Here is a 26,641-nt window from a genome sequence, read left to right as displayed (position 1 = left end):
CTACCACTTGGAGTATCATCAGACTGCACCCCTTGCCAACAGACGATGGCGAACACTTTACAAGGTCTACCCCAGGTTGCCATTTATCTGGATGGCATGCTAATAACAGTGAAGGCTGATAAAGAGCACTTGGACATTGTGCTTTAAAGTTTCTCCAAGACAGGTGTTTGCCTTAGAAGGAAAAGTGTGTTTGAGGCATCTCAAGTGACCTACCTCGAATACACAGCCAACAAGACCGGGTTACACTCATTGAAAGATAAAGTGGGGGTGACCCTCACATCTGCTACTGAAAAAGGGTCAACCTTGGATCTTGCCTCATAGCCAAAAAATAGCCTTTACGGAAGTGAAGTAGCTATTGTCACCTAAGGTGTTGGCCCTCTACAGTCCCAAACGAGATATAGCACTCACATGCAATGCCTCCCCATTTGGCATTGAGATAGTGTTGGTTTGCTGGCCCAACAGAAAGGAATGCCCAGCAGTGTTTGCTTCCCAGACTTTGGCTTATGTCAACTGCAAATACGCCCAGATACAGAAGGTAGGTTTGGAAGTCATCTACAGTGTGAGAAAGTTCCACCAATACCTTTCCAGACATAATTTTGCAATTGTTACAGAACATAAACCCCTACGAGAGCTACTTAAAGAAGACAGGCCATGCCGCCCATAGCTTCTGGACAAATTCAGCAGTGGACTCTTATTCTGAGTGGGTACAATTACAAGTTGGAGGCCAAGTAGCAGATGCCTTGAGCCATGTCCCACTGACAGATATACCACTGGGTGCTGCCTCCCCTGGAAGAGTCTGCTCTGATTTTAAACTTTCTGGACACCCTTCCTGTCACCAACAGGCTGACAGATATAAACAGGAGTCTGTGTCTATGTTCAAGCTTGGATGTTCCTGGAGATGGAGCACAGTGTCAATCAATGCTCTTGATGCCTTTAGGGAGAGGTGGGCACTGCAGGGGCTGGTTGGCTTTATTTCCTTCTCCAACTCTATTTTGATTTAATCCCCACCAATCCCCTCCACATATTTTTTCATGTTAAGTATTGCCCCTAATGGGTTTTGCTTGTTAAAGATTCCTGACTACATGGTCTTTTTCCTGGTGCTGGAAGTGCTGAACAAAATAAACAAACAGGGGTGTAAAAATTCTCTTCATTCTAGTGACTGGTTGGCCACAACCAGCGTACCATGCACAAATAAAAAAAGGGTGACAGGATACCAGACTCTGCCCAACAAAAAAACAAACAGGAGTCTGAGATTCTCTTCATTCCAGGAACTGGGTCTGAACTGGCTGGTCAGAGCCCTTTTACTATGTACATATTAAATAAAGATTGACTTCGTGACAGTAGACCAGCCTCTGCGGAGTTATTTCAAACAACGTGTCTGAACTCGTTGATTAGAAAAAAAAAGTCAAACTTCACCTGGGCCCTCTGCAGTGCAGTAGTGGCATGCCTATCTATGGACTGGGAAGCCCGAATTCAATCCAATCTGCTGCAAAGGTGTGCAATAACATCTCTGAACAGACTAGTTAGAAAAATAGGTGATTTTTAAAAAACCCTTCACCTGGAAGGTTCATGCTTAGTGTTAGTGTCCCTACTTCTGAGCCAGTACGCCTAAGTTCAAGTCCTACCAGCTCAGAGGTATATAATAACATCTCTGTTACAGATTAATTAGAAAATATCCTCAAACTTTACCTGAGAACTAACACCTTAGATATTTAACTTAGGAGACTAACAAACTGCTTTGAACCATTTGCTTTATTAGGACCTTGTATTAATCACTAAAAACATTCACAAAACCAAAGGCCTGCTATGTGAGAGACTGCAAATCATATATCAGAGACTAAATCAATTATGACCTGGAAAGGTGCACTACCTTTATCTGTATTCAATCTTAATATGTGTGAATGCACATGGATGAAATCAAACATGTGATATTGGATGTGTGAAAAATTTTGTTACTGAATTACTTAACTGGAGTATGCACATCAAAGGCAAGAAATGGTATTAGCCTTGCCATTCAAACATACTGATTATTGGGAATATGAAGCAATAAGACTACATATGCATTCGGTCCATTTCAATCTCTTATCAGAACCTAATTCATAGGAGTTTAGCAGATATTTTAGAATGAGATAGCTGGCTCACAATACAAATTACAGTATCTTAAGGAAAACCTACATCATTTTTTCATTAAAAAGTAATATTTCAGAACCAGAATTTATCAACATCTCTCCTGATTGCTAAAAAAAAATCAGACAGAAGATGCTTTATACTTTGTAACAGTTAAGTTATTCACTATTGGCGTGAGAGTGGTATATATCGGTTTGCATTTTTATTATCTGGTGATCTGAAGTTTGGGATAGGTTACCTTAGCGGCTCGTTCAGAATAATGTTGGTGTGGGATTTATTCCTTACTCTGACAGAGAATGACCTGGGGCCTGCCTCCTGGGCCTACCCTAAGAGTGGAAAACAATGTCAAAATACCAATGATAAAAAACTTTCAAGAAAACTGCTCAGGATGAAGCATCAGCAGACAATGAGCCAAGGACTTGCCTTTGGTCAAAGCATCCTAGAACGAATGAATGTCTGTTCTGATGTTTAATAGCATGGGACAGCTCTGAGCAACACTAAATCAAGGCCGCAGGGTATAACAGAATGGTAAGGCATCTGCCCTCCTTCCATCTTTGTATCCATTCCAATCCATTTCTGACTTCTTGGTGCCTACCATAAAACACTGCATTTGTTCTATATTGTACAATATTTGATTGCTGTACTTGAGATCAGAACTATGACATAATGAAGAATTATGTACTGAAGTAAATAACAAAAAAAAGCTGTTCAGTCTCATCAAAAGCCTATAGATGATTCTGAACAATATATGCAGTATTCCAAGCATTGTACTTCCCATATCCCATTAAACAAATTGGTATGTTTCCTTTTCTTCCATAAATTCTTAACTTTCTCCAATAGTCCCTTGTGTGGTAACTTCTCAAAGATATCCTGAAAGCTTCTACATGTGATATCCATATATTTGCCACTTTCTCTCTCACCTTTCTGTATTGTTTAAAGAATGATCAGGTGAATTAAAATTCAGGACAAATTAGATGTTGACATTTTGAACTTTGCATTTAATTTTACAAAGAATATGCCCATTGACTCTCAGAATCCTAATTTACTACAACTAATTCAAGGTGAAACCAATACATAACCTATGACACTGGAACAGACATTTGCTAAGTTCACTTGGAACAGCAAAACATGACTACTATCTGTAGACAGAGTTGCAAACAGCACTGAATATTGTGCGGCTTGCTACTTTACATAATTGCTGCATCCTGCTAATGCCTACAGCCTGCACGACTGGTTATCTGCTCTGGGGCTAAGTAACACGAACAGTGTTAATTTAAGGTTGGGGGATTTGTCAAATATTTTGACAAATATTTTCTCCCCAGACAGCTAAACAGTCATAATTGAAAGATAAAGGGGAGTCCATTTAAGACAAAGATGAGGGGGAGAAAACATTCTCTCAAATGGTTGGAACTCCTTCCTCAAAAGCAGAACCTTTAACTATTTTTCAATGCAGAGGTAAATAGATCCTTAACTACCAAGGTGATAAAAGATTATTGAGATATGTATCAATATAGAAATTAGATCATCCATGATCTTATTGAATGGTGGAGCAGGCTCAAAGAGCTGAGTGGACTACGCTTGTTCCTGGTTCATATGTCTGGGTAGCAAAACATTGCAATCAACTGATATTCACAAAGCAGTACTAAAATAAGGATAAAAAAAGAAACTAGAGATGGCAGAAAAAGGAGACAAGAAAGAATGAAGCACTTATTTACTTAGAGGAATGCAAAAACTCGCCATTTTCCATAACAGGAAGCCATGCTAAGGACCAAAAGGTTGCAACTATCAGATAGAGAGCAATAATAAGCTAATTCATAATGTTGAATCTTTTCTCAGCACCTTCAAAAGGATTGAAAATGGGAGCAAAAAAGGAGACCAAGTACCCAGGGTATGGAATGGATAGCTGGGAACATCCAACATCTCCTCTTCAGGTGAAGGAAAAGTACTAAAGGTAGAGGTGAAAATTAGAAGTGAAGGTGTTTCTTTGTCACGACATGGGACACAGTTGTTTGAAATGTTGGAAAGTGAGAGGGAAACCCATGGGACTTAGCAGGGTTTGTGAGAATGAGATTTAAAATAAAACTCAAAACCAAAAGGCCGTGGATCAGATTGTAGCTTTAACTATAACTAAAAGACCAGAGTTAATCATGATTGTGAGTGCAATAGTAGTATATAGGAGAGATGAGTGGAATAAAGGATTATTGGCTGAAGGGAAGATATCTTCAAACAAAGCATCCAAGCCCTTACGACAAGATACATGGGCTATTCAAGCTTTCCTGAAGGAACAGTTGTCCGCAGGGAGTTCTATAAAAGCCAATGTATTAGTAAATGGGTTAAGTGGAGAGTATATCCCAGTTCCATTGTACAAAGTCCAATTGGAGTATGACCTCTTGTATCAAAGAGTGGTAGTTGGGGTAATTAAGCAGCTCCCTGTCGATAGAGATTTTGTTTACTTCTGCAGAATGATTCAGCAGCAACAGAAGTGATAGTTATGCTTTAAACTGCAAAAACATTAATTGAGGCTAAAGAGACAGAAAAATTTAAAAAATCATGTTCTGAGCATTTTTCCATTTGGGTTAATGACCACAGCAATGGCCAAATAAAATTCAATAAAGGTCTCAAGCAGGAGTAGCTGAAACTTTCTTTAAGAATGGGGACAATTCAAAAGAAGCATTTGGCATGACTTCTTTAATTGAAGCTTTGTTAAATGAAACAGATCCAGAGTTAAGTAAATTAGCAAAGACAACTCACACTGAAGCTGAGGCTGAAAGATTTCTACTGTTTTATGATGTGAGAAAGAGACCTCTGATGAGGCGCCCCCACAAAATCTCAGATGAATAATAGATGGTTGTTCATTATATATGGAACCATGCAGGCATTGTCAAGGCATGTTGTGAACAGCACATGAAGTTCCTGTGGGCAGGTAAAAGTACAGAAAATGTGAATATCAATAAAAAGTTGTTTGACATGGTCAAAACTTTAATGAAACATGTTACAACTCTGTAAAACATGTCACACATCTCAGGTTGTAGAAAAAGCACAATCAGATCAGTATCTTTGATACCCTTACCAGATTTTCAAGAACCATTCAGTTTAGTAATGACAGATGGTGTAAGGCCATTACCAAAAATAAAGGCAGGACATCAATATATCCTTACAATGATTATATACATGAGATAGGAGATCCCAATTGCCAGAAGTTATTCCCTTAAGGCCAATTACAGCTGGGGCAGTAGTAGAGGGTTAACTCAACATTTTTATTTATTATGGACGTCCAATTGAGATAAATTAGGAACCCTGATCAGGTTGTATGTGCACAATTTTCCAGGAAGTTGGACCAGTTTGGGTATAAAATAATGGAAATCGAATAAGTCTCATATGCAAATACAGGGAGCTTTGGAGAAATTTCATGATGAAGGCATCCTTGTACAAAAATCCACAGGTTTGGACAGAGAATCAAATTTCTTATTATTTGCTACCAGTGATTCTCCAAATGAATCTACTGAGTTGAATCCATTTGAATTGATTTATGGTCATGAAATTATTGGTCCATTAAAAATGATTTGGGTGGAGTTCTCGAACCAAAAAAACAGATCCTTCATTTTGGAGTATGTGTTCATGTTTTAAGAAAGATTCACAGGAGCATGGTGATGTAGGATAAAAGCATTTGAAAAATTCACAAGCAAAAAGTGAAAGAATGAGCAGATAAATACTCAGCAACTATAACATTTCAAATAGAAGATGAGGGATCAATATTGCTGCTTTTGTAAAGAAAACTTCAAATTAGCTAGAAGGGTTAGTAAAGTGAGTTATCTGATAAATGCTCCTGGGCATAGGAAGAAGAATCAGATTTGTCACATAAACATGTTAGAAAAGTTACACAGTAGGCAAGAGGATAAACAGGATCAAGTGTTCCAGGTGATAAGTGTAGTGGAGAATGTCATAGGCAATGAGAGTGAAGTAGAAGGGAGGTAGACAGTTTTAAAAGCAATCCATCTACAGTTTGACCAGCTAGTCTAGAAATACTGAGCAAGTCAGACATTTCATATATGTGGAGAAAAGACAATGAGAGGACATTATAAGACTACTGTGAAAGTAAAAGGTAATCTGGAAATATACACATGGATGTACTACATTACCTAGATATGATGTAGATACAGGAAAGTCAAGACAGATAAAACAATATTATTTTCAACTGAGGTCTGACAAACAATCTCAGGTGGAAACAAAGATTCAAGAAATGGAGGGAAGTCACTTAATTTGAGCCTTGACAAGGCAGCTAGAGTTTGCTGTAATGTCAGTTCTTAAACTGGATGGATCAACCAGACTCCGGAGATTAGAGAACAGTAAGTGTGTTCAAGATGAGAGATTCCTACCCAGTATTATGATTGGAAGACTGTACTGAAAGGAATGACGCATTGCCAACCCTTTCTAAGATGAATCTATTGAAGGCAAGTTCATTAACATCAAAGACTATCCACTTTTCTTACACCAAACAGGTTATACTAATTTCAAGTGACGTCAGTTGGGTTAAAGAATGCCCCAGTTACGTTTCAGAAGTTTATGATTCAAGTCCAGTATGTGATGGATGGCAATTATAGAAAGGGGGGAAAGTCTCAGATACAGTCACATAGATGGGTGAACTCCAGGAAGGGTAAGAGAGGTAGGCAGCTAGAGCAGGAGTCTTTTGTGGATATACCCATTTCAAACAGGTATGCTGTTTTGGAAAATGTAGGGGGTGATGGATTCTCAGGGGAATGTAGCATAAACAGCCAAGTTTCTGGTATTGAGATTGGCTCTAATGCAACGAGGGGTACGTCGGCTTCCAAGAGATCAACTGTGTTAGGGGATTCTGTAGTCCGAGGTACAGAAGACATTTCTGTAGAAAAAAAGCAGAATGGTGTGTTGTTTCCCTGGTGCCAGGATCAAGGAGGTATCAGAGAGGGTGCAGAATGTTCTCACGGGGAGAGGGGCCAGCAGGAGGTCATTGTCCACATTGGAACCAACAACATTGGAAGGGAAAATGTTAAGACTCTGAAGGGAGATTACAGAGAGGTAGAATTTTAAAAAGGAGGTCCGCAAGTGTAATAATATCTGGATTACTCCCAGTGCTACAAGCTAGTGCGGGCAGGAATAGAAGGATAGAGCAGGTGAATGCATGGCTCAGGAGGTGGTGTATGGGAGAAGGATTCAAATTTTTGGATCATTGGAATCTCTTTTGGGGTAGAAGTGATATGTACAAGTAGGACGGATTGGACCTAAATTGGAAGGGGATTAATATACTGGCAGGGAAATTTGCTAGAACTGTTTGGAAGGATTTAGACTAGTAAGGTGGGGGGTGGGACCCAGGGAGATAGTGAGGAAAGAGATCAATCTGAGACGGGTACAGCTGAGATCACAAGTGAGTCGAACAGTCAGGGCAGGCAGGGACAAGGGAGGACTAATAAATTAAACTGCATTTATTTCAATGCAAGGGGCCTAACAGGGAAGGCAGATGAACTCAGAGCATGGTTGGGAACATGACACTGGGATATCATAGCAATTATGGAAATATGGCTCAGGAATGGGCAGAACTGGCAGCTGAATGTTCCAGGATACAAATGCTACAGGAAGGATAGAAAGGGAGGCAAAAGAGGAGGGGGAGTGGCATTTTTGATAAAGGATAGCATTACAGCTGTGCTAAGGGAAGATATTCCTGAAAATACATCCAGGGAAGTTATTTGGGTGGAACTGAGAAATAAGAAAGGGATGGTCATCTTATTGGGATTGTATTATAGACCCCCCAATAGTCAGAGGGAAATTGAGAAACAAACTTGTGAGGAGATCTCAGCTATCTGTAAAAATAGTAGGGTGGTAATGGTAGGGAATTTTAACTTTCCAAACATCAACTGGGACTGTCATAGTGTTAAAGGTTTAGATGGAGAGGAATTTCTTAAGTGTGTACAAGACAATTTTCTGATTCAGTATGTGGATGTACCTACTAGAGAAGGTGCAAAACTTGACGTACTCTTGGGAAATAAGGCAGGGCAGGTGACTGAGGTGTCAGTGGGGGAGCACTTTGGGGCCAGTGACCATAATTCTATTCATTTTAAAATAGTAATGGAAATGGATAGACCAGATCTAAAAGTTGAAGTTCTAAATTGGAGAAAGGCCAATTTTGACGGTATTAGGCAAGAACTTTCAAAAGCTGATTGGAGGCAGATGTTCGCAGGTAAAGGGACGGCTAGAAAATGGGAAGCCTTCAGAAATGAGATAACAAGAATCCAGAGAAAGTATATTCCTGCCAGGGTGAAAGGGAAGGCTGGTAACTATAGGGAATGCTGAATTACTCAAGAAATTGAGGGTTTGGTTAAGAAAAAAAAAGGAAGCATATGTCAGGTATAGGCAGGATAGATCAAGTGAATACTTAGAAGAGTATAAAGAAAGTCGGAAATCAGGAGAGCAGAACAGGGACATGAGATAGCTTTGGCAAATAGAATTAAGGAGAATCCAAACTGGTTTTACAAATATATTAAGGGCAAAAGGGTAACTAGGGAGAGAATAGGGCCCCTCAAAGATCAACAAGGCAGCCTTTGTATGGAGCCACAGTAAATGGGGGAGATACTAAATGAATATTTTGCATCAGTATTTATTGTGGAAAAGGATATGGAAGATATAGACTGTAGGGAAATAGATGGTGACATCTTGCAAAATATCCAGATTACAGGAGGAAATGCTGGATGTCTTGAAACGGTTAAAGGTGGATAAATCCCCAGGACCTGATCAGGTGTACCCGCGAACTATGTGGGAAGTTAGAAAAGTGATTGCTGGGCCTCTTGCTGAGATATTTGTATCATCGATAGTCACAGGTGAGGTGCCGGAAGACTGGAGGTTGGCAAACGTGGCGCCATTGTTTAAGAAGGGTGGTAAGGACAAGCCAGGGAACTGTAGACCAGTGAGCCTGACCTCGGTGGTGGGCAAGTTGTTGGAGGGAATCCTGAGGGACAGGATGTACATGTATTTGGAAAGGCAAGGACTGATTTGGGATCGTCAACATGGCTTTGCATGTGGGAAATCATGTCTCACAAACTTGATTGAGTTTTTTGATGAAGTAACAAAGAAGATTGATGAGGGCAGAGCGGTAGATGTGATCTATAAGGACTTCAGTAAGGCGTTCGACAAGGTTCCCCATGGGAGACTGATTAGCAAGGTTAGATCTCATGGAATACAGGGAGAACTAGCCATTTGGATACAGAACCGGCTCAAAGGTAGAAGACAGAGGGTGGTAGTGGAGGGTTGTTTTTCAGACTGGAGGCCTGTGACCAGTGGAGTGCCACAAGGATCGGCGCTGGGTCCTCTACTTTTTGTCATTTACATAAATGATTTGGATGCGAGATAAGAGGTACAGTTAGTAAGTTTGCAGATGACACCAAAATTGCAGGTGTAGAGGACAGCGAAGAGGGTTACCTCAGATTACAACAGGATCTGGACCAGATGGGCCAATGGGCTGAGAAGTGACAGATGGAGTTTAATTCAGATAAATGCGAGATGCTGCATTTTGGGAAAGTAAATCTTAGCAGGACGTATACACTTAATGGTAAGGTCCTAGGGAGTGTTGCTGAACAAAGAGAACTTGGCATGCAGGTTCATAGCTCCTTGAAAGTGGAGTCGCAGGTAGATAGGATAGTGATAAAGGCATTTGGTATGCTTTCCTTTATTGGTCAGAGTATTGAGTACAGGAGTTGGGAGGTCATGTTGCAGCTGTACAGGACATTGGTTAGGTCACTGTTGGAATATTGCGTGGAATTCTGGTCTCCTTCCTATCGGAAAGATGTTGTGAAACTTGAAAGGGTTCGGAAAAGATTTACAACGATGTTGCCAGGGTTGGAGAATCTGAGCTGCAGGGAGAGATTGACAGGCTGGGGCTGTTTTCCCTGGAGTGTTGGAGGCTGAGGGGTGACCTTATAGAGGTTTACAAAATTATGAGGGGCATGGATAGGATAAATAGGCGAAGTCTTTTCCCTGGGGTCAGGGAGTCCAGAACTAGAGGGCATAGGTTTAGGGCGAGAGGGGAAAGATATCAAAGAGACCTAAGGGGCAACCTTTTCACGCAGAGGGTGGTACGTATATGGAATGAGCTGCCAGAGGATGTGGTGGAGGCTGGTACAATTGCAGCGTTTAAGACGCATTTGGATGGGTATATGAATAGGAAGGGTTTGGAGGGATATGGGACGGGTGCTGGCAGGTGAGACTAGATTGGGTTGTGATATCTGGTCGGCATGGACGGGTTGGACTGATGGGTCTGTTTCCATGCTGTACATCTCTATGAATCATTGTTGAGGTTCATAACTGCATAATTCATGTAGTGACGTTATAGTAAAGAGTGACACATGAGAAGAGCATATGAAACAAGTTAAAAGATCTGTTTAAACAGTTGGTTGGTTTAGTTAAAAATAACAAAGTGAACATGGAAGAGCAAGATATACATAGGAGATAATGTAGGACAAGAATAAGTGGTGCCAAGGACAGCAAAAGTGAAGAGAATTTCCTGCTCCCAAAACTAATTGAGAAACTGAGATTTTCAGGAATGTGCAGGTTTTGCTGAATGTACATAATTTCAGCATAATAACTATGCCATTAATAAATTTCTTAAAGAGATGAGCAAAAGTGATATATTCAGAAGAGTAGAGTCACAGAGGTCTTCAGCATATCAAATCCATATTAGTCAAAAAATGATCATTTCAGCATTCTAATCTCATTTTCTACTATTTGCTCCAAATCCTTGTATGCCTTGGCATCACAAGAGTGCATCTAAATATTTCTTAAATGTTATGAGGGTTTTTGTGTCTACCATCCAGTGGGAGGGAATTTTTTTTTTCCTGATTTCCTTTCAGAACCTCCTCCCCCTTACCTTAAATCTAAGGCCCCGGTCGTTGATTCTCTTCCAAAGGGAAATTGGCAGCATAGTGGTTAGCATTGTTGTCTCACTGTCCCTTCCAATGTCGTTGGGCTGAACAAGATTCTTCGAGTTTGAAATATTCCTTCTTGTCTATTATATCTATGCGCTTCATAATTTTATACATCTCAATCATGCCCCCCAACTCCACCTTCAGTCTCCTCTGCACCAAGGAAAATAACCAGTTTCTCTTCATAAATAACCAGGCAATCTTTCAGAAGCTGAGGCAATCCCTATGTGTATAATCAGATATAACGTTTGTGTTTGTCACTTACATTTACCCAGAATTTTTGCAATGGCAATTGATACCAGTGACGAGGACAAGGGCACACGTTATGTCCTGTGTAAAATGTTAGATAAAGGGAAAGGTTGAAAAAAAGCTAAGATTGGATAAGAGGAGAGGAAGAACAAATGTATGCAAACCTAGTGTTTTGTTGTTCATGTTTCACACGTTTTGTGAAGCAATGCACTGACAACCTATACTGTTCAAGTACTGATAGGAGTACAGGTTAAGCCAGGGGTATCTACATGGGGAGATTTGGTTCGCTGACTTGTCTGTGGAATAGGTGACCACTTGTCAATGACAAAGGAAATCTGCCTCACAACAACTGTATGACTGACTCTCAAGCAACTGATCAGCTTGTGGGTATGAATGTTTTATCACAAGCCAAAAAAGGAGTAGCCTCTTTCACTGCTGCAAATATAACACACCTCAAGCCTGAAAAAAGTACGTTAATTTCCCCTATCGGTTGCTGTATACTGTGGCTCTTAACCAATAAGTCAGAGCCTCCTGCAAAACAAGTGAAATAGCTGAAAAAGAAATATTGAGGAGAAGCAAAACCTGAGAAGCCAAAAGACCATCTCAGCAAATCTTGTGGTTAGGGGATAATTAACTGCTTTCCCAGTTTTTCCCTCCACCCGTAACACCCATGATTTTGATGTTGGTCTGTGTAAGGGAAGTTTTATTACAGGTTTTAGCGTTTACTAGTCAAATTATATGTTGACGGTTCATAAGCTGATGGTTATTTGCAATAAATAGTGACTCTTGTTAAGCACATAAACGTGATCTGTGTTTTCTGTCATCATAGCTCAAAAAGGTAGGTATATTGTAGAATTTTGAGTACTTCTTATGAAAATCTTACACTGTTGTGTTGGCACCAGGAATAGTAGGGCATGACTTCCCTGCATACTACCCCAATGAGCTATGAAATGCCTTCTTTACCTGTCACAGACTATATGGACATTGTTACCTCATGACACCAACTCTACTAGGGAATAAAGTCATCCTTAATCTCAGGGGACTGCCTAAAACAAATTATTTGAAGGTCACCTAGAGCTATTAAACTGTAAGTGCACTATATGGCAGCAAGAGATATTTTGAGCAGTGATTAAATGTGCAAAAGAGTATTGGAGCAACGTGTTAAGGCTGGAGGTGCTGTCATATTAGGTCTGGAGATATCCAGTAATCACAGGGAGTGACACAGTTCTCCACCAAGATTGCCTGGAGGCAGCAAGAACAAAGTAGTAGGGGAGGTCAACACCAGGAAGGTAAATCTAAGCATACAGATACAGAGCAGGAAAATGTTCAATGACCTCAAGATGTACTACAGTAATTCAACAAGGTTCCTCCAACAGCACCTTCCAAACCCAAGATCACTGCCAGCTAGAAGGGCAAGGGCAGCAGATGCAAAGGAACACCACCAACTGCAAGTTCTCTTCCAAATCACACAATATCCAGATTTGGAAATATATCACTGTTCCTGGAGTGTCGCAGAGTCAAAACTCCTGGAGCTCTCTTCCTAGGTGGCCCAACATCTCAAGATTTGCAGTTCAAAAAAGCAGTTCACCACCAGCTTTTCCAAGACAGTTATGGATGGGCAATAAATGTTGACCTACTCAGCAATACCCACATCCTATGAATGAAATAAAAACTGGGGAGATCATTAAGTTTATTGTTAATTAGCATATCCTACAGTTGCAGCACGGGTGAAGTAACTGAACCGTCATTATCCAATGGGAAAAAGTGAGCACTGGAGATGAAGTACTTATGCCAGAAACATCAATTCTGCTGCTCCTCGGATGCTGCCTGACCTTCTGTGCTTTTGCAGCACCACACTTTCTGACCATTATCACCCATTAGTCAAGCAATTTCTTCCAAGCAATATTAAACATTCAAATGCTTTACCTCATTCTTACAAACTAAGCACTATTACACATCTTACTCAAACAAGTTATATGTGTTGGGAACTAAGACAGCCACCATTTCCAAACACAATGCAAAAGACTCAGTCACATTCACATTCTTAAAAGAAAGATGTGCTGTTACACCAGGAAGCAGCATCGAACTAAAGGAGGACAAGCTAACTTTAATTTTTAATCCCCATGTAAAAGCAAATACTGGTCAACATGCGAAGGGATAATGTTGAGGATGTAACCCTGGAATTATGAAGTGATTAATGGTAAGTCATAAATAAATGATCAGAAACCTGTATCATCCCTCAACATTTCCTGAATTTTAATCCACATGTGGTGTAAGATAATAATTCTTATTTATTCTTTTCCTGTATTGCTGGACATCGGAAAGCATCTGAGAAAATTAAAAAAGTGAAATTCACAACTGATCTCGAAGGGACCTGTCTGGGAGTGGTAAGAGCACAGAAGCAGATAAGTGGATTTTAAGCACGGCCTTAAATTAGTTCTGCAGTGGTGATTAGAATGGGTTCTTTCTTGATTATATGTTTTATTGAGCTATGTCTCTTGATTAAACTTAGAATACAAGCCATGAGTATTAATTTAACCTGGAGCAATGTTTTTTAGAGGAATAAGACAGTGCTATTTTCTTGGTCTGTAAACTGAAAGAGTAAAAATGGCCCTGAGTAGACTGATATGCTGTTCTTGTTGGATGTGGGAGTTTAGGGAGAGTTTACAGGTTACTGAGGATTATATCTGCAATAAATTTCTTTGGTTTCCAATCCCATCAGATCGAATGGATCAGTTGGAGAGGCAGTTAGAGGCAATGACGAATTTATAAGAGCAAGAGGAAGTGCTGGATGGCAGTTATAGGAAGGGGGGGGGGGGGGGGGGGGAGGGGAGTCTCAGATACAGTCACATAGATGGGTTAACTCCAGATAGGTAAGAGAGGTAGGCAGGTAGTGCAAGAGTCTTCTGTGGCTATCCCCATTTCAAACAAGTATGCTGTTTTTGAAAATGTAAGGGGTGAGGGATTCTCAGGGGAACAGAGCACGAACAGCTAGGTTTCTGGTATTGAGACTGGCTCTAACATAATGAGATGTCCATCGAGTCCAAGCAATCAATTGTGTTAGGGAGACTCTCTAGTCCGAGGTACAGACAGATATTTCTGTGGCCAGCAGCAAAAAATCAAAAAGGTGTGTTGCTTCCCTAGTGCCAGGATCAAGGATGTCTCAGAGAGGGTGCAGAATGTTCTCAAGGGGGACAGGGCCAGTAGGAGGTCATTGTACACATTGGAACCAATGACATAGGAAGGGAAAAGGTTGAGATTCTGAAGGGAGATTACAGAGAGTTAAGCAAGAATTTAAAAAGGAGGTCCTCGAGCGTTCTCATCCATATTTGGATTACGGCCGGTACTATGAGCTTGAGAGAGCAGGAATAGGAGGATAGACCAGATGAATGCATGACTGAGGAGCTGGTGTACAGGAGAAAGATTCACATTTTTGGATCATTGGAAGCTGTTTTGGGGTACAAGTGACCTGTACGAGAAGGATTGCACCTAAATTGGAAGGGAACTAAATTACTGGCAGGGAGATTTGCAAGAGCTGCTCGGGAGGATTTAAACTAGTAAGATGGGTGGTGGGGCCCAGATAGATAGTGAGGAAAGATTTCAATCCGAGACTGCTACAGTTGAGAACATAGGTGAATCAAACAATCAGGGCAGGCGGGGACAAAGCAGAGAACGAGGTAGGACTGATAAATTAAACTGCATTTATTTCAATGCAAAAGGCCTAACAGGGAAGGTAGATGAATGCAGGGCATGGTTAGGAACTTGGGACTGGGATATCATAGCAATTACGGAAACATGGCTCAGGAATGGACAGGACTGGCAGCTTAACGGTCCAGGATACAAATGCTACAGGAAGGACAGAAAGGGAGGCAAGAGAGGAGGGGGAGTGGTGTTTTTGATAAGGGATAGCATTACAGCTGTACTTAGGGAGGATATTCTCGGAATTACATCCAAGGGAGGATCACCTTATTGAGATTGTATTATAAACCCCCTAATAGTCAGAGGGAAATTGAGAAACAAATTTGTTCGGATATTTCAATTATCCAAGAATAATAGGGTGGTTACAGTAGAGGATTTTAACTTTCCAAGCATAGGCTGGGACTGCCATCGTGTTGAGGGTTTAGATGGACAGGAATTTGTTAAGTGTGTACAAGAACATTTTCTGATTCAGTATGTGGATGTACTTACTAGGGAAGGTGCAAAGCTTGACGTATTCTTGGGAAATAAGGCAGGGCAGGTGACTGAGATGTCAGTGGGGGAGCACTTTGGGGCCAGTGACCATAATTCGTTTTAAAATAGTGATGGAAAAGGATACACCAGATCTAAAAGTTGAAGTTCTAAGTTGGAGAAAGGCCAATTTTGATGGTATTTGGCAAGAACTTTTGAAAGTTGATTGGGTGCAGATGTTCGCAGGTAAAGGGACGGCTGGAAAACGGAAAGCCTTCAGAAAAGAGATAATGAGAATCCAGAGAAAGTATATTCCCGTTAGGGTGAAAGGAAAGGCTGGTAGGTACAGGGAATGCTGGATTACTAAAGAAATGGAGGGCTTGGTTACGAAAAAGAAGGAAGCATATGTCATGTATAGACAGGATAGATCGAGTGAATCCTGAGAAGAGTATAAAGGCAGTAGGAGTATATTTAAGAGGGAAATCAGGAGGGCAAAAAGGGGACATGAGATAGCTTTGGCAAATAGAATTAAGGAGAATCCAAAGTGGTTTTACACATAGATTAAGGACAAAAGCGTAACTTGAGAGAAAATAGGGCCCCTCAAAGATCAACAAGGCACCGTTTGTGTGGAACCGCAGGAGATGGGGGGAGATACTAAATGAGTATTTTGCATCAGTATTTACTGTGGAAAAGGACATGGAAGATACAGAATGTAGGGAAATAGATGGTGGCATCTTGCAAAATGGCCATATTACAGAGGAGGAAGTGCTTGACATCTTGAAACACACAAAAGTGGATAAAAACCCAGGACCTGATCAGGTGTACCCTAGAACTCTGTGGAAAGCTAGGGAAGTGATTGTTGGGTCTCTTGCTGAGGTATTTGTATCATTGATAGTCACAGGTGAGGTGCTGGAAGACTGGAGATTGGCTAACGTGGTGCCACTGTTTATGAAGGGTGGTAAGGACAAGCCAGGGAACTATAGACCAGTGAGCCTGACGTCGGTGGTGGGCAAGTTGTGGAGGGAATCCTGAGGGACAGCATATACATACATTTGGAAAGGCAAGGATTGATTAGCGATGTCAGTATGCCTTTATGCTTGAGAAATCAAGTCTCACAAACTTGATTGAGTTTTTTGATGAAGTAACAAAGAGGATTGATGAGGGCAGAGCAGTAGACGTGATTTATATGGACTTCAGTAAGGCGTTCGACAAGGTTCCCTATGGAAGACTGGTTAGCAAGGTTAGATCTCATGGAATACAGGATGACCCAGCCATTTGGATACAGGACTGGCTCAAAGGTAGAAAACAGAGGGTGGTGGTGGAGGGTTGTTTTTCAGACTGGAGGCCTGTGAACAGTGGAATGCCACAAGGATTAGTGCTGGGTCCACTACTTTTTGTCATTTATACAAAGGTTTTGGATGTGAGCATTAGAGGTATAGTTAGTAAGTTTGCTGGTGACACCAAAATTGGAGGTGTAGTGGACAGCAAAGAAGGTTACCTCAGATTACAATGGAATTTTGATCAGATGGCTAATGGACTGAGAAACAGCAGATGAAGTTTAATTTTGATGAATTGTATTCCATCTGCCAAGCTTTTATCTACTCAATTAACCTACTTATATCTCTCTGCAGACTCCGTGTCATCCTTACCTCATGCTCCCACCAATTTTTGTGTCAGCCAATAAAGGGAAAGAATGGCAGAGGTAAAGGCAGAGGTCACCTAATAGCACCTTTGCAAGTAATTCAGATGCATTAGGTGGTACACACCCAATTAAATGCTTGATTCACGAGAAAACCTGTCAGAAATCCTGCTGAGAAACATCAAGAAGCCCAGCACCAACCTTGCACAGCAACACTAAAAAGTCAGAATGGTAGAGAGCTTGGAGGAGAACCCACTGATGGTTGGTTCTGGCCCACATGTCTGGTGCCTTTGCCCTTCAAGCTGGGAGAGGTTAAAAGTTTTGAAGTTGCTATTGAAAGACCTTTGGCAAGTCACTGCATTTAGTCACTACCATTACATGCTGGTTTTGATGATGGAGATTGTGGAGATTATTCTGAAGAGATTGAATGTTCAAGATGCTGGATTTGGTGGTGTTCAAATGGTTACTGTGTCTTGGGGGCATTGAGCTTCTTGGATACTGTTCTCTTTGCACTTAAGGTAGATGAAGGTCAGCTTTTAAACCTTTTTTGTTAGTCTGTTCAACTATACAAAATACACGAGCAAATCCAGTGAACAGACTTCAATACAATTTCCTGCACAAGTAACGTATAGCACAATGAAGAGGTTTTTGGCAAAGATTCAAGATACATTTTGAAGATTTTTAAGAAAGGGAGTTTCAGCTTTTTAAAAATATTGTATGCTATTTGATTTAGAATGTCGATAACTGTATTATGCTACGGATTGTCTCAGCTGCTGTATGGAATTTGTCACAGCTGCCAAAATGGGTACACAGTTTTCAGCGTAGGTTGTTTGATTTGTATTGGCCTCAAACTTCTTTAATAGGACAGAAGCTCCTAATAAAGAGATTTTGTTTTCAGCTTTGTGCTTACTGAACATTCTCTGGGCAGGGAAAAGTCTCAAGAAAAAAGTGCATAATTATGGTAATATTGAATAAACATAGCATGGGAGAGGTATGTCCTTTGCCTACATGGTTGGTCAATGGTAGTTTCAAGTTACTAAATGTGGGGATTTGGTGCTGATAATGCTATTGAATTTCAAGGGAAGCTTGTCAGATTCTCCCTTGTTGGAGATGGTAATTGCTTGGCATTAGTGTGATGTAAATGCTACTTGACATTCATCAAACCAAGCTTGGAAGTTATCCAAGATTTGCTGCATTCTTCAGTATCTGAGGAATGACAAATGGTACTGAACACCATGCAATCGTCGAAGTGAATAGCCCCACTTCGGATCTTATGGAAAATAGGACATTGGTGATTATCTTAAAGGACACATGCAGGTATGTTTAGTGCTGAGATTGTTAGCCACTAACAAGCACAATCACTATCCGTTGTACTAGACATGATTCCAAAGCAGCAGAGAGTTTTCTCTAGATTCCTACAGACTTCAATCTTTCGCAGATTACTTAATGCCACAGTAAAATGCATTTTGATGTTAAAAGCATGTCATTTTCAACTCCTCTTTGGGATGTAGCTCTTTTTCCATGTTCACATCAAGACTGTAATAAGGTCTGGAGCTGAATGACGTTGGTGAAATGCAAACTAGCATCATGAGAAGGTTGTTGCTGAGTAACTGCCACTTAATAGCAGTGTCAATGACACCTTGCATTACTTTGTTAATGTGACAGAATTTGGTTGGGTTGGATTTGGCCTATTTGAATGACAGGATATACCCAAGAAAATTTCCACATCATAGATTAGACATCAATATTATAGTCATACTGGGATAGCTTAGCTAAGGGTGTGGCTAGATCTGGAGCACAAGTTTTATGGGACATTCTGTGGTATTTCATGGAGTGGATTGAATGAATTGTCTGCAGACTGACAACTAATGAAGTCCGGGCCTCAGAAAGTGGGATAATGAATTAATGCAAACATATGAATTAGGAGCAGGAGTTGGCATTTGGCCTCTCAACCCTGTTCTGTTTTATGTTGACTGAGCTGCTCAATTCTACTTTCCTACCTGCCACCGACACCAAACAACTTCCCTCCTAAATAACACTTTCACCGCCATCTTCAGTTCCAGTTGAAAATTGTTATAAATGCTTAGATTTCAGCCTTGTTTTCTGATGTGCTGGCTTCCCTATCATTGAGGATGAGGATGTTTGTGGATCCTCCTACTCAAGTTATTTACACAGAAAGGATATGCACCACAAAAATGGGCTATTCCATTCCAATTTCCTCCCACCTTTCCTTAATAATTCTATCACCGTAATTCTCTGTTCCCTTCTTGCTCATACACACATCCAGCTTCTTCTTAAATGTATCAGTACTACTCACTTAAACTACCCCCATACCATGGAGTTTCACATTTTCTCCACTCTTTGGTAAAGACATTTCTTGTCAAATCCTTCTGTCCTAGATTTCTTGTCAAAGTCAGAAATCACACAATACCAGGTTACAGTCCAACAGGTTTAGTTAAAATCGCAAATTTTCTGAGCACTGCTCCTTTAATTCGGTGAAGTTCTATTTTTGCTACAGGGTATGGGTATCCCTGGCATAGCCAGTTTTTATTGCATCTCCCTAACTGCACTTGAATTGAGTGGCTTGCTAGATTAAGAACACCCAAACTTCTCTGCCTTTTTGAAGTCTCTTATAGAAGTGTGAGATCTCCCACTTTCCTTCACTGAAGTCCACCAGCTGAAAGTATTTTCCACTCACTCAACCTATCTACACTCTGTCCTTCCTCCAAATCATTTCTACAGATAATAAATAATTGAGCCCTTGGTCTGGTCTTTATAGCACCCTACTAGTTACATCATTCCAGCCTGATAAAAAAAAGACCCATTAATCCTCATCTGTCTTCTGTCTGTTCATTAATCTTCAATTCATACTAATGCATTAACCCTAAATAATGTGAGCTCTTATGTCGTGCATTCACCTTTTATTGTTGAATATCTTTTAAAAATCCAAATGCACTAAATCTAGTGCTTGCCCATTTGTCAATTCTAGTTTAAACATCCTCAAAGAATTTGGTAGGCATCATTACATATGAAAACTCTCCCAATTTTGGCATAAGTACTTGTAGGTTTAGAGGACACAGGAAGGTCTTCTACACATGAGTGTGACTTATTATTTCTAATGTCATGAGTTCTACCTGGAGGTTCAACATTTCTATTGCAAGATTATGTGACTGTGTAGTTTTCTAGGCCAGTTCATCCATGAGAGAGAATTAGAAAACAGAGTTTTCACAATCATGTCATTTCATGCTATCATTAGGGAGACTACCTTTTTCTTAAGCTCCCCAAAATGGCATGATTAGATTTGAACTCATGTTTGTGAGCAGTGGACTTGGTCTTTTGATTATTTGTCCGGCTATGTCACCACTATAATAACTTACCGTTACTATTAGAGGCATTGCAATCAGGCACTTGAAATTCATCATATGGTTGTGCAGATTCAACACAGATTGATAGAGGAGAAATCGTGCTTAACAAATCTATTAGTTTTTGAGAATGTCAATGCGCCATATTTAGATTTTGAAAGGAAAGCATCTTATAAAAGGCCAGACAGAAGATTATAACATGAAATGAGGATTTTTGGGTTTGGAGGTAATGTATTAGGATGGATTGAGCTCATGGACAGAAAGCAGAATTTGAATAAATGGAACACTTGCAGGTTGGCAGATTGTAGCAAGCAAGGACTAAGCCTTCAGCATCCCCTCCCCACTAAAATGTAGCTTCCCTTACCCCCACTATTTTCATGTGCCAGACTAGTTTCTCCATGACTTCACAGAATCATGAGTCCCTACAGATGATTAGGGGTTTAGATAGGGTTGACCATGAGAACCTTTTTCCACATATGGAGTCAGCTATTACGAGGGGGCATAGCTTTAAATTAAGGGGAGGTAGGTATAGGACAGATGTTAGGGGTAGATTCTTTACTCAGCGAGTCATGAGTTCATGGAATGCCCTGCCAGTAGCAGTGGTGGACTCTCCCTCTTTATGGGCATTTAAACGGGCATTGGATAGACATATGGAGGATAGTGGGCTAGTGTAGGTTAGGTGGGCTTAGATCAGCACAACATCAAGGGCCGAAGGGCCTGTATTTTTCTATGTTCTATGTTCTACAGTGCGGAAAGAGGCTAGATGGCCCAGCAACTCCATTCTAACCCTTTGAAGAGAACCCACTCAAATCTCGCCCCCTACTCCCATATTTACCATGGCTAACCCACCTAGCCTGCACATTCTTGGGCACTACAAACAATGTACCATGACCAACCCTCATAAATCTGAACATCTTTAGGTTGTGGGAGGAAAGCGGAGCAGGCGGAGAAAACCCACGCAGACATAGGATGTACATACTCCACACAAACAGCTACCCAATGCTGGAATCAAACTGGGATCCCTGGCATTATGATGCAGCAGTGCTAATCACTGAGCCATTGTGACACTCTTGTGTAGGAGGTCCTTAATTTACGAATGCCTGACTCACAAATGTTTTTACTAATTGTGATCCCATACATGGATTTGTTTTTAAAGACCTGACACAAGAACAAGAACATTTTCTGCACTTACCAATGGCTGTTTTACACTGAACGGAACCTGATCACAACCCAAAGACTGCCTGAAATTAATCAGAAGGTTGACGCACATAGTCCAGCATCAGAAACTTTTAATTTGTGGATACTTGAACACAGAGTGTATTCAAGGCTGAGGTCAGTAGGATTTTGGATATGAAGATAATGAAGAGCTAAGAGTATTATGTAAGATACAGGTGTTGATGCAAAAGATTAGGCATAGCCTAGCTGGATGGAAAAATAAGTTTGATGGATATAAGTCCGTATCCCAATATTTATGCCATTTGTTCCTACAGTCCTGGAGAGAAGTTATTCATGTCATCATATTACAGTAGGCAGCTGAATTACTGCAGTCCTAAAATCTAACAATTATTGCCTGCAATCAAAATCAATGTCAAAACAAATCATCTCCCTCCTCTACATACTGCTAATGCACAATAATCTCACGTTAATTACTTCTTGCACAGAAACAGGGGAGCCGGAATAAGCCATTCAGTCCCTCAAGCATGTTCTGCCATTTTAGGCCATGTTTAATTATCTACCTCAATTTCCATGCTATCCCTTGATGTCATTAGTAACTAGAAAACTATCAATTTCTGCTTTGAGCATAATCAATGATTGCGCTTCCACAACCCTCTGGGTGGAGAATTCCAAAGATTCATGATCTTCCAAGTGAGGTCTACACAATGAGTGAAGATTTTGCCTGTCTCTAGTTCTCTGCCACTGTGCAACTCATTGCTATGTGGGTAAGATGCTTCTTTCATGGTGGTTAAAATTGGTAGCTTGTCAACTGATGAAAGATGCATAGAAGCAGAAATCCATCTGATCTAAAAGCCTGCCAGATATCTTTTCAAGCTACTGTATCAGTATCTAGAGTCAACTTCTTTAACTTCTTTGCTTATGTAGCCATCGAAAATCAGGTTATCCATTAGCCAATTTGAACTCTCCCTTGCCAATTCAATAGGTTAAAAAGCCTCAAATAAAGACTTACTTACATGTTGTCTTATCCCATTAGAAAACTGTCCTTCCACAGACAGTTCATAAAGATAACAAAGTTCATGAGGTGAAACAGCACTTGCTTTTTCTTTTTTTTTTAAAGGTTGAATTTTGGCACAGTTGAGTCATGAATTTATACCTCCTTCAGCTTTTCAAGCGTATTCAGTTAGCAACACTCACGATAAAAAAAAACTCGAACTCACTATACCATTGTGCTCTTATTTTTCTTTCTGCTGTTTAGGCATTGATTTCTGCTCTTTAAAGGGATAAGGACGTAACCTTCATGTTTAGTTTTAACATAGCATCTGCATTCAAATTATGGACAGTGTCCTCTTGTAGCTTGTAATTGTGTCTTAACTGAATGTCAGGACTGACTATTGGAAGGAACTACATTCATGCAAATCCAAATACAAATCACGGAAGGGGTTTCAAGTCAGTCTGACTTGAGTTTCTAATGAAAATGTTTAGAAGTGTTTCTATGTTGATCTTCCTGGAGTTAGCATGTTCAAGACGTTGCCAGGATTGAGCTATAGGGACAGGCTGAATAGGCTAGGCCTACTTTACCTGATGCGGTGGAGGCTGAGGGGTGACCTTGTAGAGCTTTATTAAATCATTAGAGGCATGCATAGGTTCAGTAGCCAAGGTTTTTTCCCCAAGGTAGGAGAGTCCAAAGCTGGAGGACTTAGGTTTAAGATTAGAGGGGAAAAGTTTAAAAGGGACCAAGGAACAACTTTTACAAGTCGAGGGTGGTGCATGAGTTGTGGTGGAGGCAGGTGCAATTACAATATTTAAAAGGCACATGGATGGGTATATGAATAGGAGAGCTTTAGAGGGACATGGGTTAAATGCTGACAGATGAGACTAGATTAACGAAAATATCTGGTTGGCATGGATGAGTTGGACCAAAGGATCTGCCTCCGTGCTGTATATCGCTATATTATAAGTGTGCACATTCCATCACAAGTGCTGATATGGATTTGGTAGGCTATTTTGGGACCCTACTGCTTATGTAGCCATTAAAAATCATGTTATCCATTACCCAATTTGAACTCTCCCTTGCCAATTCAATAGGTTAAAAAGCCACAAATAAAGACTTACATGTTGTTCCTTATCCCATTAGAAAACTGTCTCAATCACCAGTTTGAAGTGTAGTGATTATTGCTAGTGAACAGTCTTCACAAACAGCATTGAGATGAATGGCCAATAAATTTACTTGGCAATGTTGCTGAAGGAAGAAAGTTGGCTAGGACGTCAACAGAATGTCTTGCTCTTCTTAAAACTGTGATTTTTAATGTTCACCCATCTCCAAGAAATATGTGCTCTTGTCCCCAGTCAATCCAATAATGTGATACTTCTGAAGCATCAGTCTAGATTAGTCACTCCCAAGTCAAAAATTGGGCTTCAAATCACCTTTATCAATCACTGACAACAGTGTTATGACTGAGTCACTTAACATTTGAACTTAAAGTAATCTTGAATTTTAAAAAATCATTAATTTTGAATTTAAAAAAAGATTGCATTCATTTTGACTCCATTCATCAGGACATTTTGACATTGAGATTGTTACAGCAATTGGTAAGATGGAAAGTTGAATACTAATGACACTAGATGGGCCATTAATAACATTTACGAAGCTATAATCCCCCTTAATGGGTAACGTAAGGCCTTAATTGCACAGATACCCTTAGGAACTGGCACAATTGATTATGAAAACTCAAGGCCTGAATCAAAGTATGTTGGCAAGCTATGAGCTGCAAAACACACATCAGAAAGCTCACATCCAAAATACAGAACTACTATACAACATAGCATGTCAGTTGAACCTCTAGGCTACCAAGATTGAGGTTGAGTTATATACAAAATATGAAATACCATCCGTACTGGAGTGGGTGATCACCATTTTGATATGTAAGAAAAATTTTGTTCGTCAGTCACCATGTGCAGTATATCTTGTGTGTCTTAGATTCCCACACAACATGATTGCCATCACTTGCTTTTGCCAACTTTCAAGGCAGATATAAAAGAGTTCTTATAACACAATAGTAGAATCCCTATCTCTGAACGGGGATGTCTGGGTCAAGTCTCATCTTTCCAGAGGTCTGTAATAGCATATCTGAACAAGTTGATTAGAAAATATCCAGAAGGTAAGCACAACCTTAAGCATGCATTTCTGAGCTGAAAAATTGAGACCTTCCACACTTATTAACTGAAAAATGTGTGGCCGAATTCTATGCCAAGCACCCGACAAAATATATGTTTTGGCCTTCAAAAGCAGAGGTCAGCTTACACTATGAACTATAGTACAGGTAGATCTTCTATAACGCAACAATTGAGTTCTTGTGCAACTGCACATTATATAAAAATCACTCTTTAGAAATAGCATTTAAAGTATTGGCGATGTAATCATGTTACAATCAACACACATTTTAGAAATTCGTGCTTTAGAAACCGTGACCCCAATTCGTCAATCACCTCACAGTGAATTCACATTAATGAAGCATTCATTATAGCAGAATAACCCTGTAATTTAAAATATAAGAGTGCACAAGGGACAATCTATGTAATCTTAAAATCCCAATATGAAAAATATTAATCAATTATTTCAAAAATTAATTACCCTTAAGCCTGGTTTAAAGCACAAGTTCATGTTACAGTATTTTACTTTTAAGTTTCTAATAATTAAATGAATGACTGAATATCTGGAGGGCTCAGTATATGTTTATTAAAGTCAAAATACAACAAATCTTGCAATGTCAGAACATCTAGGCCATGTAATTTTAAAAATGCTTATTAAAGATATAGTTGAAACCATCATCATTTATTCTAAAAATATTACTCCTGTCATTGTGGTTCACCTCCATGTGTCCTCTTGGAAGGACAGGAAATAGATTGTGCAGTCTTCCGGAACATCCAACGTCAGGTCTTCACTAAAACAAACACATAGCATGCTATTGGATGAAAGTCAAATCAATCGTTCCCTTATGTTGCTCCCCTCCCACACAGTCTCATATTTATCATCTCTGCTAATAAGCTACTTTGAAGGATTGTCAGAGTCTGGAGGATTATTGTCCAAGCTAACTCATTATGCACAGCCTAGTCTTCAGGGATTCTTCTTCCACATGTACCGAATAAGGCTATATAGAGGAAAGGAACACAGGCCTCTGTTCCCAACACTCCCATACAACAGGATCTGGATTAGAAATCAGTTGATGAAAATAGGAATTTACTATACTGAGCAGGTAACAGGTACATTGGTGTTAACCCATTGTAACCTCATTAAGCATAAGCAAAATGATTCAGGTGCAATCCAATTTCTAGAATAAATAATCATTGAGGAAAGGGCACCACAAATAGCTTCGTATCACATTACAAATATAACCAGTCTATGGAACAGAATTTCCCAATTTCAGGCAAAGTGCTTTATCAAGCAATGTTCATATTGCTCTGTCCACCATGGCTTGGAGAATCTTTTCCTTTGTGATCGTCCACTCTTCACTTTATTCATTATGGAATGGGACAGTGGATGCCATTTTTCTGTGGAAGCGCATCACAGAAGAGATTAAATTATCTCCTGCTAACAGAACCTTCCAATCTGGTTGCATATCTAAACCCCAACTGCTCACAACTTCAGATGCTGTAAACCAGGTCCTGTCCCTCAGGATGTGCAGTCAGAGCCTCTACATTCAGGACATAACCAGAGGAAAGGGAAGCTCATTCTGCACCTTTCCACAAGGCTCTGGGAGGATCAAGTGTGATTGATGATGTCCAAACCCCTAGACTGGAGTCATACAAGTCTGTTGGCTGTCTATGATTGTACTGACTGACCACAGACCAGAGACCACCTTCACCCCACTAAGGATTGTTCTTCTCTGACTTTCACAAATACCCATTGCTTGGAGCATATGCACGCATTTGACACACAAAATGCTGAAGCTATGACATTGACATATCAGGTTGCCGCA

General features: G+C 40.2%; 1 protein-coding gene across 1 annotated transcript in view; it reads right to left on the bottom strand.

The window, feature by feature from the left end:
• rims2a (regulating synaptic membrane exocytosis 2a) overlaps positions 1-26,641 on the bottom strand; it is an 839,749-nt gene that overhangs the window by 659,045 nt on the left and 154,063 nt on the right. The window contains exon 5 of the mRNA XM_060824314.1: positions 19,831-19,834. Coding sequence (XP_060680297.1) covers positions 19,831-19,834 — 4 coding nt within the window. The remainder of the gene's footprint in view (positions 1-19,830; positions 19,835-26,641) is intronic.

This window comes from Hemiscyllium ocellatum, chromosome 4, assembly GCF_020745735.1.
Source record: "Hemiscyllium ocellatum isolate sHemOce1 chromosome 4, sHemOce1.pat.X.cur, whole genome shotgun sequence".
Taxonomy (NCBI): domain Eukaryota; kingdom Metazoa; phylum Chordata; class Chondrichthyes; order Orectolobiformes; family Hemiscylliidae; genus Hemiscyllium; species Hemiscyllium ocellatum.
Note: the sequence above shows the minus strand (reverse complement) of the source record. Positions and strands in the feature narration are given on the sequence as shown.